Source organism: Laccaria bicolor, genomic scaffold (genome assembly GCF_000143565.1).
Source record: "Laccaria bicolor S238N-H82 LACBIscaffold_6 genomic scaffold, whole genome shotgun sequence".
In the NCBI taxonomy this organism is placed as follows: Eukaryota; Fungi; Basidiomycota; class Agaricomycetes; order Agaricales; family Hydnangiaceae; genus Laccaria; species Laccaria bicolor.
Window position 1 is genome coordinate 171,286 of NW_001889877.1, and position 18,425 is coordinate 189,710.

General features: G+C 44.4%; 3 protein-coding genes across 3 annotated transcripts; 2 read left to right on the plus strand and 1 right to left on the minus strand.

Moving 5' to 3' along the window:
- Nucleotides 1-808: 808 nt before the first annotated feature.
- Nucleotides 809-9,700, plus strand: LACBIDRAFT_324541 (uncharacterized protein; the record flags this gene model as incomplete). Its single annotated transcript, XM_001877967.1, has 32 exons — nucleotides 809-873; nucleotides 923-940; nucleotides 997-1,008; nucleotides 1,221-1,296; nucleotides 1,414-1,479; nucleotides 1,867-1,922; nucleotides 2,249-2,380; nucleotides 2,439-2,497; nucleotides 2,557-3,062; nucleotides 3,111-3,750; nucleotides 3,851-3,972; nucleotides 4,107-4,304; nucleotides 4,385-4,741; nucleotides 4,794-4,867; nucleotides 4,919-5,063; nucleotides 5,096-5,191; nucleotides 5,234-6,439; nucleotides 6,489-6,706; nucleotides 6,848-6,932; nucleotides 6,989-7,235; nucleotides 7,279-7,497; nucleotides 7,620-7,647; nucleotides 8,073-8,115; nucleotides 8,191-8,248; nucleotides 8,329-8,381; nucleotides 8,413-8,434; nucleotides 8,499-8,824; nucleotides 8,958-8,993; nucleotides 9,044-9,106; nucleotides 9,140-9,208; nucleotides 9,403-9,553; nucleotides 9,672-9,700. The coding sequence occupies 32 exons, from the start codon at nucleotides 809-811 to the stop codon at nucleotides 9,698-9,700; spliced, it is 5,475 nt and encodes a 1,824-aa protein (XP_001878002.1).
- A 444-nt stretch (nucleotides 9,701-10,144) lies between these two features.
- LACBIDRAFT_315373 (uncharacterized protein) lies at nucleotides 10,145-10,624 on the minus strand (the record flags this gene model as incomplete). Its single annotated transcript, XM_001878326.1, has 4 exons — nucleotides 10,145-10,180; nucleotides 10,237-10,323; nucleotides 10,383-10,433; nucleotides 10,490-10,624. 4 exons carry the CDS (start codon nucleotides 10,622-10,624, stop codon nucleotides 10,145-10,147), a joined length of 309 nt encoding a protein of 102 aa, XP_001878361.1.
- Nucleotides 10,625-10,826: 202 nt separating this feature from the next.
- LACBIDRAFT_315375 (uncharacterized protein) lies at nucleotides 10,827-16,465 on the plus strand (the record flags this gene model as incomplete). The annotated part of the gene is made up of 5 exons (XM_001877968.1): nucleotides 10,827-10,992; nucleotides 11,039-11,068; nucleotides 15,355-15,438; nucleotides 15,552-15,755; nucleotides 16,439-16,465. Exons 3-5 carry the CDS (start codon nucleotides 15,373-15,375, stop codon nucleotides 16,463-16,465), a joined length of 297 nt encoding a protein of 98 aa, XP_001878003.1. The 5' UTR covers nucleotides 10,827-10,992; nucleotides 11,039-11,068; nucleotides 15,355-15,372.
- Nucleotides 16,466-18,425: the final 1,960 nt, after the last annotated feature.

Consider the following 18,425-nt stretch of genomic DNA (forward strand, 5'->3'; position numbering starts at 1 on the left):
GGTGCCCAGGGGCTCTAACCAAGACCGAGACCGGTTAGCCTTTGTCCCGAAACCTAAAATAACCTAACCGGACCGCAACTAACCGGTTACGGTCAGTTATTTGCAGTTACTAACCGGTTAGGACCGAAAAATAAAGAATCGGTTATAGCAAGGCAAATATGCTCATATATATCTTGATAGATATTATTTCTGCATATTCTAGCTTTAAAACGAGCCCAAGAACGCTAAAATCGGTGAAGAATTGACATATTTATGCAATTATCCTTGAAAGTCTACACATTTGAGTGATATTTTAGAGATTTGACCGTAACTTAGTCAAATTTTAAGCGTTTTCGACGTTCTCAAGTGCGTTTTGAAGGTGTATAATAGGGCTGGTTATAACCGGTTATTTAACGATTAGTTAACCGCAAAATAACCGGTTATTCCATTTTCGAAATCAACTAACCCTAACCGCAGTTAGGTTAGTGTTGTGGTTAGGTCCGGTTATTTTCCGGTTATTTTCCGGTTAACTAACCTAACTTTCAAACACTAGTCATGCATCACGGGGCCCTTCAAGTTGCTGAAATGTCACAGTGGTCATGCAGATTTCCATAAGGTGTCAAATTCATCTGGTGGTCATGTGACAAATGTCAAAAATTTTCGTTGCCTGTGGCACTAAATAGTCGAAAATTTGCCCAAATTTTTGGCTTGTCATGGCAAATTTCTGGCTGGATACCAGTGTTTGTGGGCTAAAAAAGAAAAGAAAAAGAACAAGAAAAAAGAAAAAGAGAAGAGGAGGAAGGGAGGATCCTAACCTCACAATATCAACATGGCGTGCAATCACACAAGCGAGCAACCTGTAGAACACTCTGCTGAGCTGCGGCAGTGCATTCTGTGAGTGTTTGCAAACTGTAGGAAAGCGGGATACTGGATACTCGCTTAGATTTGCGAGATCATCAGGGTTTGTTTCCTCCTTTTAGATTTATTTTGTGTTATATAAGCTGGATACTCACTTAGATTACACAGAAGGTACGGTCAGATCAGATATATATATATCTATGATAAGATAGGTATTCCCAGCCCTAGAAACCCATCTTACATTGCATTTATTCCTCGACGATTCACCCCCACAATCATGGCATTGAAACTTTCTGGTTTCTGGGGAAATTGATGAGGGTCAAATGAGGGTGCACTTGGGTGCACTCAGTGCGGCATGTTCGGTGTTTCCAACATGTTGGTAGGCGACAGCGTGGCCATGGGTTCCCAGCTGCCGACCCATGCACCAACGCCTCGGGGTGTATATCCTACAAGCCATGGGTAAGTGTAATACAAGTATGGCACATTAGCTGTGGGCACAGGCAACTTGATGTTTGTAATATGTTTTTCAAATGATATATATGCCAAATATGATGAGGTACTGTACATTCGGTTCAGGAAGGGGAGGTATTGTGGTTGCGTTTACATTCAGGAAGGGGAGGTAATGTAGTTGAGGCTGTAGGGGTGTGTGGTGACTGCGTATAGAGCGGTCAATGAGGTGCCAGATGAAACAGCCGCCTCGGGAGGTCCGAGAAGGGGTGTATGTGAAGCAGCGGATGGGGTGGTGGCCGCAAGAGGGCTTGGATAAGTTGTAGAAGGTATGTGTGCCACGGAAGGTGAGCTGGATGGTACAGCTTTTGCTGCTGAAAGCGTGTGATGGTCGGCAGGGGGGGAGTTTAAATTGTCAGTAGAACCAGAGATGGGGAGGGGTAATGAGAATCTAAAATTTGGCTGAAGGAGTGTGAGTATGTATGTTCAATGATCACAAGAGATAGCTTACGCACCTGAGTGGTTTCCCAAACTGTTCTCCATAGCTGGCGTGAATTCCTGTACAAATTGCGGTCTGTTCAGATGTCGGTTGCATCAGCAACAGCGCGAGGAAAGAAGTCTAGGGAGTTATGCACCTTGTAAGTTCCCAGGTGCTTCCAAACAGGTTTGAGGATGGTCCCCCAGTTTTTCGATGTGTAGTGATCCAGAATCTAAGTCTGTCGTGGCTGAGAGAGATGATGGCGATGCGTCAGCAACGCAACGCTGAATGAGAGATTCAATGAGCATTGATCATGTGATGATTACATAAAATATTTTTCAAACTCAGTGTCCATATCCACTATTCTCCACATGGTCAGCCAGCCGAATTTCGCTGGATGACGATGCCTGTGGAGAATAGCGGATACGGATACTGAGTCTGAAAAATATATTATGTAATCATCACCTGATCGCTTCTGAACGATAGTGCGTTACTTGGACTATTGTCGCTATCGTCTTGCTCAACCACGACGGACTCAGATTTTGAATCAGTACATGTCGAAAAAGCAGGGGGACATTCTCCAACTTGCTTGGAAGCACCCGGGAACTCACAAGGCATGTAAGTCCCCAGATATCTCTTTCCTCGCGCTGTTACTGATGCAACCAACATTGAACAGATCACCGTTTGCACAAGAATTCACGCCACTTATGGAGAATAGCTTTGGAAACCCCCCAGGTGGGTAAGCTATCTGATCTATGAAACAACATACTCACGTTCCTCCAATCAAATCATAGATTATCATGGATCTCCCACATCTTTGGTCCCACTGACCATTCCAACCTCCCCTACCGACCATCACACACGTTCAGCAGCGAACGCCGTACCTGCTGGCTCACCTTCCACTTCCCACACACCGTCTACGGCCTATCCAAGCCCTCTTTCAGCCACCAACCCATCGTTCGCTTCACATGCGCCTCAAACAGCCCATCTCGGACATCGCAAGGTGTCCGTTTCCCCTGCCAGCTCATCGACCACCTTACATGCGCCCACTACGCACCCCCCAACCTCAACTACAACACCGCCTTCTCCCGAACGTAAACGCGGTCGCCCAAAAGGGAGCGTGAAATCAAAGCCAGTGACATACGGCCCGCATCCAAGACTCGGATGGCCTCCCGGAACTGGGTATAAGCAGAGGCTGAGGGCATCATTGGGTGAGGATGCAGCTCAGGCGGCGAAGAGACCGAGGGGACGACCCCAGAAACAGGATTCATCACCTGTTTCTGTGGAATTCGGAAAAATGGTAAGTTTGCTATTCTATATTACTTCTCCTTTACTTATCTACTCTTAGATGGTCTCTGGAACACCTTCACGACATGAAGGTCCTTCTTTCCAGGCACCACGGGCCCTGTTACATGGCCCAGGTTCATCCGTTCCACCTACACCATCTCTGCTTAGCGATACGGCCATATCACTTCCATCTCAGACTGCCGCAGCCGCAAGTAGGACTACGATACAGCTCCCTGATGCATTTCTCAGCACCCCTGCACCTGGTCCTCGTCTATTGGATGCCCGTTGCACCATCATCCCAGATGAAGACCCACAACGAGATGTTGAGACACCCGATCATGACGGGGAGGACAGTGAAGGGTTGGAGGAAGAGTTAGGGGCCGAGGATGACCCTCAGGATGATGACGACGAAGCCAATGAAGACCTAGATGAGCCGGAGACGCCACCATCTTCCTCTCGACCGCGCCAGCCATTGCCAGTCTGGCTTATGGACCAGTTCAACGCGAGACGCGAGGAGTTGAAGGGTCACGACGCAAATGGCCTTCCGCCGCTATACTCTGATAACGAAACTTTCTGGTTCCCACAAAAATCAACATTTTTCTTCCTCCAGCAGCAATCCTGCTCCCCACCACAACTCTACAATCCACGGTTCTTCTTGTGGGATCCTGAATGCCTTTGCAATCGCATTCCATGTCCAAATTGTAAGCAGCCTCTTCAGCGACATGGCGAGATCTTGCATCCGCGGCGATGTGTCAGTTTGGACTCCACGTTCTGGATCATCGGCTACTGTTATCGATGCAGTAATTGTTTCCATCCAAGAACGAAGAAAAGAACAGTCACATTTCGAAGCTGGGATCCCCGCATCCTTTCTGTTCTTCCTCCAGCTCTCGCAGCTGAATTCCCTGCACATCTTACTCATCGTAGTGGGATCTCTAATGTCCTTTTTTCATGGATGAGGTCGTGCTTCCAAAGTGGAATGGGTTCTAAACAGATTTCCGATGCTGTTCGAACCCAGCATCTCCTCAATCATGACCTTCTCCATCTCCAGTACTTACAGCACCTTGCACTCCGTAAATCATCATTAGATTCTTGGACTGGTAGAAAATATGAAGCTTTCTTATCGTTTGATGATGCTGGTCCAAGAGGGCGACATGGATATATTCCAAGCCCACGATGGTTTTGGGATGTATATGATGGCTACACAGAGAAGCACCAGCATGACTTCAACCAACACACTGCTATGTTACCTGCAGACGTATGTGCAGTAGACCACAGTCATAAGGTATGGTCATTATCATGTATCTTATACTTGCATTCATGTTCTTGCTTTGCTAGGTCACAAAGCATGTTGCTCGAGTGGAGGGAGAGCAGGTGTTTACTGCTCTCCTCACAGTAACCAACCACACTGCTCAAATTCGAGCATGTGATTTTGTCGCAACGAAATCCCATTCACAATTTGAACTTGCTCTAAACCGTATGCGGGAGTCACTGGAGCTCTTTGGTCACTGCCAACCCTCTGCTTTCTACACCGATATGCCAACTGACAGAGGATTTCTTGAGAAGTGCTTTCCATCACTCCAGGAAAATGTCTTCCCTGTTGAGAAATATGGTGATCTTGATGTCTTCGAGCTACCTTCCTCAACTCAACTCAGCATTCTTCCAAAAAATACTGCTCAATCGATCAACGATGCTGTTCGCTCAATTCTTGATGATGTCCCCCAAGATGCTGGAACTATTGTTGTAGGATTTGACTCAGATATTCAAGGAAAATATGCTACTGTCCAGCTGGCATATCAAAATCGTGTATATCATCTTCAGGTATGTACTTTTTCTATATGAAATATAAGTTCTTACAATTATTTATGAAAGATTGGGGAGAATCTGGCAAAACGAGAGCTTCCTCATCAGCTCAAGCTTCTTCTTCTCCACCCCCAAGTTCTCAAAGCAGGTCGGCTGGTCACTTCAGACCTTTTACACCTTCAACAAGCTTGTCGTTCAACTGTCCCTTTTATTGGTGCACTTGACTTGGCTAAATATGCCAAATAGCGATGTGTTATCTCCAACATATCAAAAACCAGCCTTCCCGACCTCTGTGCCCTTGTTTTACACAAGCGTTTTCTCAACAAAAAACTGTCAGAACAGGTCAGTGAAATGCAAGCAGATACTGTTCTGACAGAAGCACAGCTGCAACATGCTGCTCAAGGAGCTTATGCCTCTCTTTGCATCTATGAAAAACTTGCCAAAATCACAGTTCTTCAACCACTCCCCACTGCAATAAATCCATCTTTGCCTGTTCTTTTATATAGCACTGACAACACAACTGTTATTGCTCAAGGCATAATTTCACAACACCTGGACGACCACTCGTTTGATGGCTTCACCATAACTCCCACTAGAACTGTTATTGACATTTCCAAGGTTCTTGTTCCAGGCGCCATTCTTACAACACATGGTCGACGTTCTTTAAAAAGCTTTGGTAAAACTCCATTTTCTGTGGTTTGCCTACGAAGCCACTTACGTCTTATCGATCCCACTGTTACCTTGGAGGAATCTGGTTCTTTGCAATCAGCCATTCAGCCTGAAGTGGTCTCTGAAGATTACTCTCACTCTGAATCTGTGGAACTTTCATCTGGGGACTCTGAGGAATTAGAAGGAGAATCCACAGTATCACTTGCACCATTGTTATCTCAAGATCTTTCTGGCCCTTTCATTGATCCTTCTAGTGACAGAGACCCAGCTAGTCTCTCTCTTGGATGTGAAATTCTGGGTACTGATCCAGAAACTTGGGACTACACAATTTATAGCTGTGTTTTAAAGGATCCTTGGCATGTCTTTCATATGTTTCAGATCTCTGCAACCCATGGGCTTCGGAAGCAATTCACTCGAGAGCTACGAGATGCTATATTTATCCCTGACAGTGCTGACAGAGCTCAAATTGACAGCTGGGGAGCCATTCAGTCACCTCCACGAACATACATGAGCCTTCGAAATTCATCATCTGAGTGGCTCCGCCAGCAATGCAAGCATATTATTCCTACTCCCCACATTTTATATCCATTGGTTGCAAAAGTCTTCCGCACATATGGTCCGATTGTTGATCCTGACTCACAAAAGCCACTGTTCAGCTCTGATAACTGGAAAACAGCAAAGAATGTTCTGGAACTCATCAAGAATGGATATCTATCTGATCCTCCAGGTGTTGCTTTATACACTGCAATTGGGATTGATAAGAAAGCTGGTGGCCTTCCCATATATAGATGTGCTCGAGGTACAAATAGCACTGAAGGTGGAGTTCATGCTCATATTTGCTCACGTTTGCCAAAATTTGGAACCTCGATTCGGCACCTCCAGGCATCACTTCTTGATTTTGTTTTGCGACACAACCTTCTTGTATGTATTTCTTCTTTGAGGTGATTGATATTTCTAATCACAAAAGTAGACTGGTACATATAACTCAACAGGCCAGCGTTATCGGGGCCATTACTCAATTTGGATCACCAATTCTATTCAAGAACACCTCATATCTCTACAAGACACGCTTGTAGATCCAATTCAAATCAGTGGCTGGGTTAATGGCAATCTCTACACACCAACTACAGAGGTCCTTGGGATTCTTCCTATTCCTGATATTGTCAGGACCTCAAGTGGCATGGCAATGTATGTACCACTTGTGGGGAATGACAAGAAATACCAGTTTCTTGCCAAAATGCAAGGCACCCGCAAGCCAGTCTTACCAATCCACACTTCAGCAGAAAAACGACTTTTTCACCAACTCATCACAAGCAATTCTGCATTCAGTCCAACTTCTGGGGAACCCAAATGGCAAGAAGCAGTGAAGGTTTGGAATGCTACTTCTGACCAAACAACTGAAATTTACTATAAGGTATGTAATAAATTCTTTTGTTTGATAAATTATCTCAAAGAAAATCTAATTTCAAGCTCACCGAACAACTTAAAGTTTACTACACAAAGTGGAAGGCACTCTCACATGTCAAGGAGACACTTTCACTTACAGCAGATGTCAAGGAGACACTTTCACTTACAGCAGATGTCCGTCGTCCCCTTTCACTTCTTATTCATGACCCACACCGTTCAAAAATGGCCCCGGAAGTTCCGGTACACACACAACCACCCCTGACAATTGAAAAAGGCCTTCTTGAATTTTCATCTATGCAATCACAGACTGGTATGTATACCTTTCGTAGTTATCTGCAATATCAGCTAAACAGTCAAAGGTCCTATGGACATTGACCCGCAGTTAGAACACTCTGATGCACAGGTAGCTGGACCGTCGTCAAGTAATTTCCAAATGCACACGGAAACGCTCTCACGCACCCGGGTACAAGGTACCATCGCTAATGTAAACCCAGCTCCAACACGTCGAAAACGCCAAACTTGCTGCAAGTGTGCTGTTATCGATTGCCCTGGAAGCCAGAAAGTTTCGAACTGTAAAAACGGATGCCGTGATTGTGGGAGGGTGGATTGTCGAGGAAGAAATCCGAAACGTCTGCATAAGACGTGCTTCGAAGGCTGGGAATAGTTTACATATGAATGTCCTATCTTATCAGAGATTTGACTGTACCTTTTGTGCAATCTAAGTGAGTATCCAGCTTATATAACATAAAATAAACCTAAAAGCAGGAAATAAACCCTTAATCTCGCAAATTTAAGCCAAGTATCCAGTATCCCGCTTTCCTGCGGCTCGCAAACACTTACGGGACACACTGCCGCAGCTCAGCGAAGTGTTCTGCAGGTTGCTTGCTTGTGTTGTTGCACGCTGTGTCGATATCGTGAGGTTCGAGTCCTCCCTTCCTCCTCTTCCCCTTTTCTTTTTTCTTTTTCTTTTTCTTTTTCTTTTTCTTTTTCTTTTTCTTTTTCTTTTTCTTTTTCTTTTTCTTTTTCTTTTTCTTTTTCTTTTTCTTTTTCTTTTTCTTTTTCTTTTTCTTTTTCTTTTTCTTTTTCTTTTTCTTTTTCTTTTTCTTTTTCTTTTTCTTTTTCTTTTTCTTTTTCTTTTCTTTTTTAGCCCACAAACACCAGTATCCGGCCCAGGCGGGCTGGATGACAATGTCTGTGGAGAATAGCAGATACGGATACTGAGCCTGAAAAATAAATTATGTAATCATCACCTGATCGCTGCTCAGAGTTCGTTGGCAATGACTATTGTCTTGCTCAACCACGACAGGCTCAGATTCTGGATTGGTACCTGCTGAAAAACTGGGGAAACATTCTCCAACTTGTTTGAGAGCACCCAGGAACTCACAACGCATGTAAGTCCCCAGATATTTCTTTCCTCGTGCCCTTGCTGATGCAACCAACATCTGAGCAGATCACGGTTTGTACAAGAATTCATGCCACCCATGTAGAATGGCTTCGGAAACCCCTCAGGTGCGTAAGTTATCTTTGTGATCTATTCAAGATACATACTCATGTTCCTTCAATCAACTTATAGATTATTGTGGAACTCCCACATCTGTGGTTCTGCTGACTATTCCAACCTCCCCTGCCGACCATCACATGCTTTCAGCAGCGAAAGCTGTACCCCCTGGCTCACCTTCCGCTTCCCACACACCCTCTATGGCTTACCCAAGCCCTCTTTCAGCCACCACCCCATCGGCCACTTCACATACACCTCAAACAGCCCATCTCGGACCTTGCGAGGTGGCTGTCTCGTCCGCCAGCTCATCAACTGCTTTATACACACCCACTACAGACCCTCCAACCTCAACAACAACACCACCTCTTGCGGAACATAAACGCAGTCACTCAAAAGGGAGTGTGAAGATCAAGTCAGCCCCCGTCTAAGACTCGGATGGCCTCCCGGAACTGGGTATAAGCAGAGGCTGAGGATGTTGTTGGGTGAAAATGCAGCTTGGCGGCAAAGAGACCAAGAGGATGACCCCGGAAATAGGATTCATCACCTGTTTCTGTTGACTTCGGAAAAATGGTAGGTTCGTTATATAAATATTTTTATTATCTTTACTAATCTACTCTTAGCTGGTCTCTGGAACACCTTCACAACATGAGGGTCCTTCTTTCCAGGCACCATGCTGCCAAAAGGTATGTATGGTACTGCCCTCCCCCTTATTTTAGTACCAGATGCATGGGTCATGTCAACCATCCAACACAAACCAGATGCTAATTGTCATTGTTGTCATCGTAGTGAGTCCCCTTCCATCCCAGTTCTTCTCTGCCACCCACCTAACATGCCACCACCACCAGACAAACAACGGTGGCCATGGCCACGTCACCTCTCCCCAGCAACAACTGACCACCACGACGCGACAACACAACCATGCAACAACCATGGCAGAACAACAGCACACGACGAGACATGACCATTGTCGAACAAGCAGGGTCCACGTCAACCTCACAACCTACCACAAAAGAACCATGTCGACAACACGATGATGAGGGACGATGAAGATGGCCTGGCACGTCAATGGACATGCCACGACGTCCAGACTGTGATGATGCATGTCGTCGTCACTGTCCACATTAATCCAGGTGAGCAAGATGGTTTCTCTCCCCCACCTTTTCTCATGAGAAGCAGGGGGCACATTGGCGATGTGCCCTGCTTTCATCATAGTCATTTAGTTATTTGTTACTGTGTTTCTATGTGTAGAATACCTTCTCAATGATCATTTTTTTTGAACTGTCCTTCAATTTTACAAAAAAAATGTGCAGGGATTGAACATAGGGAGGAACGGGTCTAATGCTTGTTCTATCTTATCAGAGATCTGACTGTACCTTTGTGTAATTTAAGCGAGTATCCAGCTTATATAATACGAAATAAATCTAAAAGGAGGAAACAAACCCTGATGATCTCACAAAACTAAGCAAGTATCCAGTATCCTGATTTACCCTGCTTTCCTACAGCTCACAAACACCCCAGGACACACTGCCGCAGCTCAGTGAGGTGTTCTGCAGGTTGCTTGCTTGTGTTGTTGCACGCCATGTTGATATTGTGAGGTTTGGGTCCTCCCTTCCTCCTCTTCCCTTTTTCTTTTTCTGTTTCTTTTTTTTTTTTTTAGCCCACAAACACCGGTATCCGGCTGAATTTCTGAGGTTGTTGAAACCAAAATTTCAACAGGCTTGTCACACATCACGGGCCCTGTCGAATTGAATGAAATGCTACAGTACTTGGATGAGTACTGAGGTTTTAACCTTGTATGATGAATCGGACTCACTTTAAGTGTACCACAAATATCTTTGTGACATTCCCCCACATCACCTGTTGAAATCACTATCCCCCCTTTCCAATCCTTTGTTGTGCACTGGCACACGAAATTAGCTCTGATCATGAGATGATCGAATCGATTGAAACCGTATGTACCTGAATATTACAGTAGTGGATAGCTTTGCACTTGGAACACTGCAGTTTTTTCTATCATCCAAAAGTAAGTCATAAGCATGAAACATGAGCCAAAAATTCAAACATACAGCACCTCTCTGGGGTGCGCTGCAAGCAGCACAAATGGGAAACACAAGATCATCAACCATTTCTCCTTTGCAGAATTTCGCTACTGTATCTGCAATCATCCTTGCATGATGAGCGGAATGCATAGCTGTAGCCATTCTCAAGATAAAGCTTGTGGGAGGGAGTGGACAAAGAGTGGGAAGGGCGAGCAAACCTCATGATCAGAACAAGGTGATCAAATCACATGCACTGCTTTTCCGGCCTGTCAACTTGCTGTCAGTGTCAATCACACTACCTCCGCTGGTGTCTGGAGGGCCTCCCTTGGTCGACTATGTTGATTGCTTTGTTAGGAGGAGATGTTATACATCCTATCAGTTGTCTTCATGTTCCGAGCAATTAAGATGTCTAGCAAGTCACAGCGGCCAGCAACTAGAAGAATCTGAAATCCCAAGAGGACTCCTCCATTGCTCCGCCACTCCGAACGCCTTTCTAATATCATACTCGATGTTCATTTTCCAATAATTGTCTCTAGACATGAAGCATTGGTGATAGCAGCAATGTCCTCCCTCTCTAACCTCTTTGTATGTTTCTCTATTGCCACTGTTGGATAGCCATAGTGGACCGGCAACTCCGGCATGCCGATGCAGTGCGCGCTCTCATGCATGCTCGACCTATCTAGGACTAAGTAGTATATTGTAGAGTATTCTAGTAGTTACATATTGTAGTATATAAGGAGGGCTTGAGAGCCCCCAATTCATTAGCCTTCTTGCTTTATACTCCCTTGTATTTGCTGCTCCAACAGGTTATGGGCCCCAAAGCCTAAACACACTACAAACTACTATACAACCTTATCACACCCTTATCACCCTTTACATTATTGATTACATAACAGCACATGGAGACCACAGGATCATCGAGCGTTTACCGGATTGAGCCGCTTAAAGGCGCGGACAATTACGTGGTATGGAAGATCAAGATGATGGATATCTTGATGGATCAGAGTCTGTGGGAATACGTGGATCCCGGTACAGCACCATCGGACATCAACCAGAAAACAGCATGGGATAAGAAGGACAGGACGGCTTTATCAACGATGAGATTACAAGTAGCAGACAAACTATTGGTATATGTTGCTAGCTCAAAATCGTCGAAAGAAGCCTGGGATACATTGAAGGGTCTGCTGGAAGCCCAAGGGCCATTAGGAATTGTCCTTGCCTGAAGAAAATTATTCAGGGCTAAGTGCGAGGATGGCACTAGCATTGAAGATCACTTCCGGACCCTTAGAGGTTATCAAGAGGAGTTGCACAATCTTGGACAGAAAATTGAGGATGCAGAATTTTCTATCATCCTACTCACATCACTTCCAGATAGTTGGAATAATTATATTTCATCTATTGACACATCTGCCCTCACCGATGCACCTAAATTAATTGCCAGAATCCTCAAGCACGACAGAAGACTCAAGATTCAAGGCACCGACGATATGGCCCTGCCAGCCAAATGGGGCAAGAATAAATACAATCCAAAAATAACATGCTTTGGATGTGGCAAGCATGGCCACATCAAAGCAGATTGCTGATCTAAATCAAACAATCAATCAAGTGACAAGAAGCCAAAGTTTGGGGGAGCGCATGCAAATGAAGTCACTGATGACTTTGTGTTTGCAGGAATTGATGGTGCGCCTGAAATGGCATTCGCTTCACTCACGGCTGATTCCTGGTTAGCGGATTCAGCATGTACTTCACATATTACACCAGAAAGGAGTTATTTTAGAGAATATACTCCTACCTCAGGTCATTTTGTTAAGGGATTAGGAAATCAACCAGTATTACGGATGGGAACAGTTAAATTAACCTCCCGCATTGATGGAAAAGCCTATCCCATCACTCTCAATAATGTGCTTCACGTTCCGAATGCACCCCATAATCTTATCTCACTTGGGTGAGTTACTGGCGCAAAAATTCAAGTACTATTCACAGACATGCACGTGAAATTTAGAGCACCAAATCGGACAATTATGGCACAAGGTACCAAGATCTCGAATCTGTACCTTATGGATGTCAAGGTCTCTGCCAAACAAGACCAAGCTTACCCTGCAAAAGTAAGTGCACACACTTGGGATGAATGGCACAGAATTTTGGGTCATTTTGTAGTTTCAGAGGCACGTGCTATGTTACACTCGCAAGATCCACATCTCACTTACTATCTTTGGCCAGAAGTGGTCAAATATGCCACTTATCTCCCAAATCGTTCCCCCACACATGCCTTGAAAGATGGAAAAACTCCTGACGAAGCATTCTGGAACAAAAAACCTAATATCTCACATTTGCAAGAATTTGGTCACAAATGCTGGGTTTTACAGCAAGACAAGAAATATAGGAAATTGGATCCTAGATCCTGCCCATTTAATTTTGTTGGCATTTATGACAGTACAAAAGGGTACCATTATTGGAATGGCCGGCAAATATTAACCTCATGCAATGTTATTTTCTCAAAGGATGACCAAGAAATTCACAACTATGATGAATTTGAGGTCACAGTCAATCGTCCTATGGAGATTGAGGGGGAGAATAGTCAATCAGACAATCTCCCATCAGACGATAACCCTGACAAGAACATCAGTACTAATAATACCATGATCGCAGACATGCTGAAAACGTCAAAGATTCCAATTCCAACTCGGGAAATATCTACACGTGTTGCCGAGAAGTCACCATTCCAATTCCAACTCGGGAAATATCTACACGTGTTGCCGAGAAGTCACCATTCCATTATAGGTTTTTAAATAATCCTGCAGCAAAAGGTCCTCGGGAATGGTGGCATCAGGTACCAGTTCTCTCACAAGAAGAAAGCAATTTCTTGCAAGACATGGAAATAACATATGATTATGCTATGCTTGCAGAAAAAGTGCCAGAGGTTGATGATGACCCAAAAGATGTTGAAGAAGCAAGATCCCGTCCAGATTGGCCTGAATGGAAAAAGGCAATGGACGCGGAAATCCATCAATTAGAGAATCTAGGGACATACATCAAGGTGAAAATCCCTAAAGATAGAGTGGCCATCAATTGCAGGGTTTTCCACCTCAAGCACGACACAGAAGGCAAAATTGTACGGCACAAAGCAAGATTAGTTGCAAAGGGATTTTCACAAATCCCCAGAATTGATTTCTTTGAGACTTTCACACAAGTGATGCACCTTGATACCTTGTGGCTATTATTAGCTATTGCCGCATCATACGGATTAGTCGCCCATGTTGTTGACGTTGTGGGAGCTTACCTAAATGGTGAACTCAAAGAACAAATATACATGAAGCAAATCCCTGGATACGAGGACAGCACGGACTCAGTACTATTATTACAGAGAACACTCTATGGACTACGACAATCCGGATGCATGTGGAATGAAAAGTTAAACAAAACTTTCATTCAACTTGGCTTCACGCGGCTATTTTCAGATCATTGTGTCTATATCAGGCACATCAGGAACAATGTCGTTATCATCGGAGTTCACATTGATGACATGTTAATTTTAGCTTCAAAGGAGAATTCAGCCAAAAATTCGATATTTCAGATCTTGGAGAACTTAAACAAATAGTAGGATTTGAAGTTCAAAGGGATCTCAAGAAGAACACAATACATTTGACACAAAATCAATATGTGGGAAAGATCTTGGACAGATTTGGAATGTCCAAATCCACGCCTGTCAAAATGCCACTTGATCCAAATGTCAAATTGACTAAAACTCCCAAAGGAGAACATCATGAAATTCCACAGTATGCAGCGGCAATTGGCTCGCTAATGTATGCAGCAATTGGCACACAGCTGGACATTGCTTATGCAGTCCAGCACCTTAGTCAATTTACAAGTAACCTGAGCCCTGAACATTGGAGTGCAATTAAATGTGTCTTCCGGTATTTAAATGGAACACGCAATTATGGAATAACCTACGGTGGTGGGAACACTGTTCCAATTTTAGAAGGGTACTCCGATGCGGACTGGGGAAATAGTGATCTCGATTGCAAATCTATATTGGGATACATTTTCTTATTCAGGAATGCGCCCATTTCATGGGCATCATGCAAACAGCACACCATTGCAGTATCTATGATGGAGGCAGAATATATGGCTGCCAGTCTAGCTACCCATGAAGCAATATGGCTTTGCACTTTGTTAACAGAAATTGGTTTACTACAGAATAAACCTATGCAACTCAACATTGATAATCAATCTGCAATTGATTTTTCAAAGAATCAAGGGTCGCACTCAAAGTCAAAGCATATTGATATTCAACATCATTTCGTACGCGAACAGCTTGGCAACAATTCAATCATAATAGAACACTGCGCATCAGAGAACAATCTAGCCGATGTATTTACCAAGGCATTACCGCGCCCAGCACACGAGAAGTTTAATTCTCGCATTGGCATGGACTCAGAGTTGAGGGGGAGTGTTGGATAGCCATATTGGACCGGCAACTCCGGCACACCAATGCAGTGCGTGCTCTCACACACGCTCGACCTATCTAGGACTAAGTAGTATATTGTAGAGTATTCTAGTAGTTACATATTGTAGTATATAAGGAGGGCTTGAGAGCCCCCAATTCATTATCCTTCTTGCTTTATACTCCCTTGTATTTGCTGCTCCAACAGCCACCTCCAACACAATGGTTTGTCAGGCTCCAATGGTTGGGAGTACTATTTGTTGGTTTTTGTTAAGTCTTTTGCTTGTACTTTTAGAGGGCAGGAAGCTGATGTTGGGGTACAGTGGAGAATACAACGGAATAGCTGTGGGCGAGGTGGGCGACATTGGGTGCTTTTTATTTGTTTATTCGCAATGTGCGGCTTTCTACTTCAATTTCATGGGATGGATCCTCAACTGCCTTTGTCCAGCACAACGCGGACACATCCATGAGCCAAGAGTTCTACATCTGGCCTAGCGAAACACAAGCGGTCAAGAATGGTCTTGATCAACCGGTTTGTTCCCCTTTCCCCTTTGTTTCCCCTCCCTGTCCTCTCCTCACTATGTCACCCCCCCAGTTGCCGCTTCCTCAACTACATCTACACCGTCTTCCACCATGCTGATACAGACAGCAGCCCCCGTCTCCTTCCCTCTATGGTTCAACCCCTACAGGATAGACTACCAATTCGGCAACTCATTACTCATATCACCTGTAACCCAGAACGAAGCTACGTCACTTGGAATATACCTACCTAAAGACATGTTTTATGATTTTAAAAGGCTCACAGCCCTGGGGGAGGCGTACGTTTCATTGAAGAATCTCCCTATAACGGTAATACCATACTAATACAACCAAGTCTTCAAGCCCTTTAGGTCATGACACCTTTTCACCATCTCTTCATCACTTCGATAGCCCATGTGATGCATGACGAAGAGTGTGATCTCTTCATCCACGTGCATTGGCTATCCCAAACAGAGGCCCATTGTCAATTTGAAGTTCAAAATCAACTGTAACCTGTTAGAAATAGCTAAGGCATACAGTAGTGTTTATATTGCTAGGGGCGCCGCAGGCACAAGAAAAAAAACTGTTATTTTCAAATAAGAGGAAATGCCTTCAAAGGCCAGTGTGATGTGTGACATCACCCTCACTTCCCTTCATTCAGAAGCCTCTGTGATGTGTGATGCGAAGACATGGTCGTATTAGTACAGTACCGCTCCATATATGAGGTGGTGTCGTCCTCCTGCTGACGGTGCCCAATCACTGATAACAATGACGCAAGTTAGAAAGCAGGATTAAAGCGACTGGGAAGCTTCATGTGGATGACGGGGAGTCGGTTTGTCTGCTGTCTGGCAAGACGGAAGTGTGGATGTGGTTTGGGGATTCCCTGGGGAGGTTGAATGTTGGGGGGATGTTTGGGCATGAGCTTTGGAGTTGAGGTGAAGAGGGTTAGGTTTTTGGGTGTGCTGAATAAGGTGGGCATTGGGAGAATGTTTGATAGTGGTTTTGTCATGCAGTATTCTTCATTCGAGGCTGTGGAGTGATGAAGGACAAGATGACTATTGTAGATACATACATTCATTTTCCCTTTCATTGCCTTCCATAATTTGGCTTCAAAACGATGATTATTAGGAAACTGATTGCTCGCCTGATTCTTTGACAAATGCCACATGGAGTTGCTGCTCAGCGCTGAGCAGTCAATCCCTATTCCCATGCTTATTTACTGCTCGTTGCGTATTCTTTTTCAAATGAGCTTGGTGCCCCAAAAACTGCAGATTCCCATATCGTTATATCTCTGATCCTCAACGCAGCCCTATTGAAGCTATAAACCTATAGCCCGTAACTTCAGGCAAAACTCAACATCGCACTGCCTCTGACAGTTACCCCGCGCTTCTGTGATGCTTTTGTGTGATCACTTGCCCTCTTCATCCTGGGATTCCGATGTCTAGCAACCCGCAGCGGTCAGTGGGACTCCGAAACCCAGAGAAGACCCTTCCACTTTGTCACTCTGAATGCCTTTCTAATCTCGGACTTCTCCCACTCAACGTCCATTTTCCAATGACTATACACGCTTGACTGCACAAAATCCCACCAGATGAGCATAAGTTTAGCAAAATGCGGCCAGGCCAAAGCAATGGCAATAGTGGTGATGTCCTCGCTCTTGACCCCTTTTGAATGTTTTTCTATCACCACCATCAACCGGAGCTCCTCCAATGGTGACAAAACTTGGGAGAGCATAGCGATGACCCATTTTGCTGGGGGGTAACCATAGAAGAGGACTCTGATTTCTCAGCTTTCTCCTAATAATAGGTCACTGAGGTGAAGATGTTGGAGGTTTGAGTTGTGAGCAAGATCAATTAATGTAATGAAAGCCGCTGCCAAAAAAAATAAATTGTTGAGAATAAAACGTTGACAATACAGCCAAAGCTTATGGTGTGGAACATTAAATTTCAGGTTATCCACTTCCACTAAATAAAATGCCTCTAGGCCAGAGAATTCTAGTTTGAGACTCTCCAAGAAAGGGCTGATGGCATGTAGGTATGTTGCAATAGCAGGAGCCTCGGTCTGTCAAATGGATGTGAATCAAGCATTCTGAGTACCCAGTAACACCTCCTTAATGCTCCCTGTCAAAAGCCAGGTTATCAACACCTGCTTCGACGAAATGCTTCCAAGGGATAGATCCCACAGGGTTGGGATAGTCAAAATCGAGTCAGAATCTGAGTCAGTTTGCCAGTTTGCCCTGTTTAAAACTAGAGACCGCAATTGAGGAAATGAGCAGATAAGTTCACCAAGTTCGTAAAACGATGAGAACATGGCGCTCAGCTCAAGCTTCGTGATGCTGACAAACAAGTCGGTGAAAGTCATGTGAATATCTTTAGATAAATGAGTCCCCCATTGCCAATGATACGAGTTCAGAAACATCTGCAGTGCAATGCATTCTAGATGTGGGAAATAAGGGAGTTGATGGAAGAGATGGCGTATCCATCCTTTCAGGGGACATTCAGAGTTGAATTCCAAGATGTCCAGTTTCTGGACAAAAGATGTGATGTTATGAGGGGAGGATGCTATGAGATCCAAAAACACAGCCACCGAGGCATATGTGTGGAGGCGTATAATGCCAAAGAGATATCAATGGCTAGGGGTAACCCAGCTTCAGCTCACTAAGCTACATGTGTGCAAGGTGCATTCATTCCAGGCGCAGTATTCAATCACCCTCTCGATGAGCTCTTGAGGAAGTCTTGGGTCCATGTTACAGACTCTTTTTCGTACATATACGCGCAGACACTTACATATTCCTAAGACGTATCTAGACCATACTGGACAGTTCTAGACACGCACTCCAGCCAGATTCCTTTTGACTCATATGACTCATATGACTCTTATAGACTAGATACGACTCGTATGACTCTACACAAGTCATACAAACTCATACCTCTGACTTGTACTTGACTCATACCCTTAGTATATAAGTAGGGTACTTCTCGTTTGTATTCGGTAGCTTGA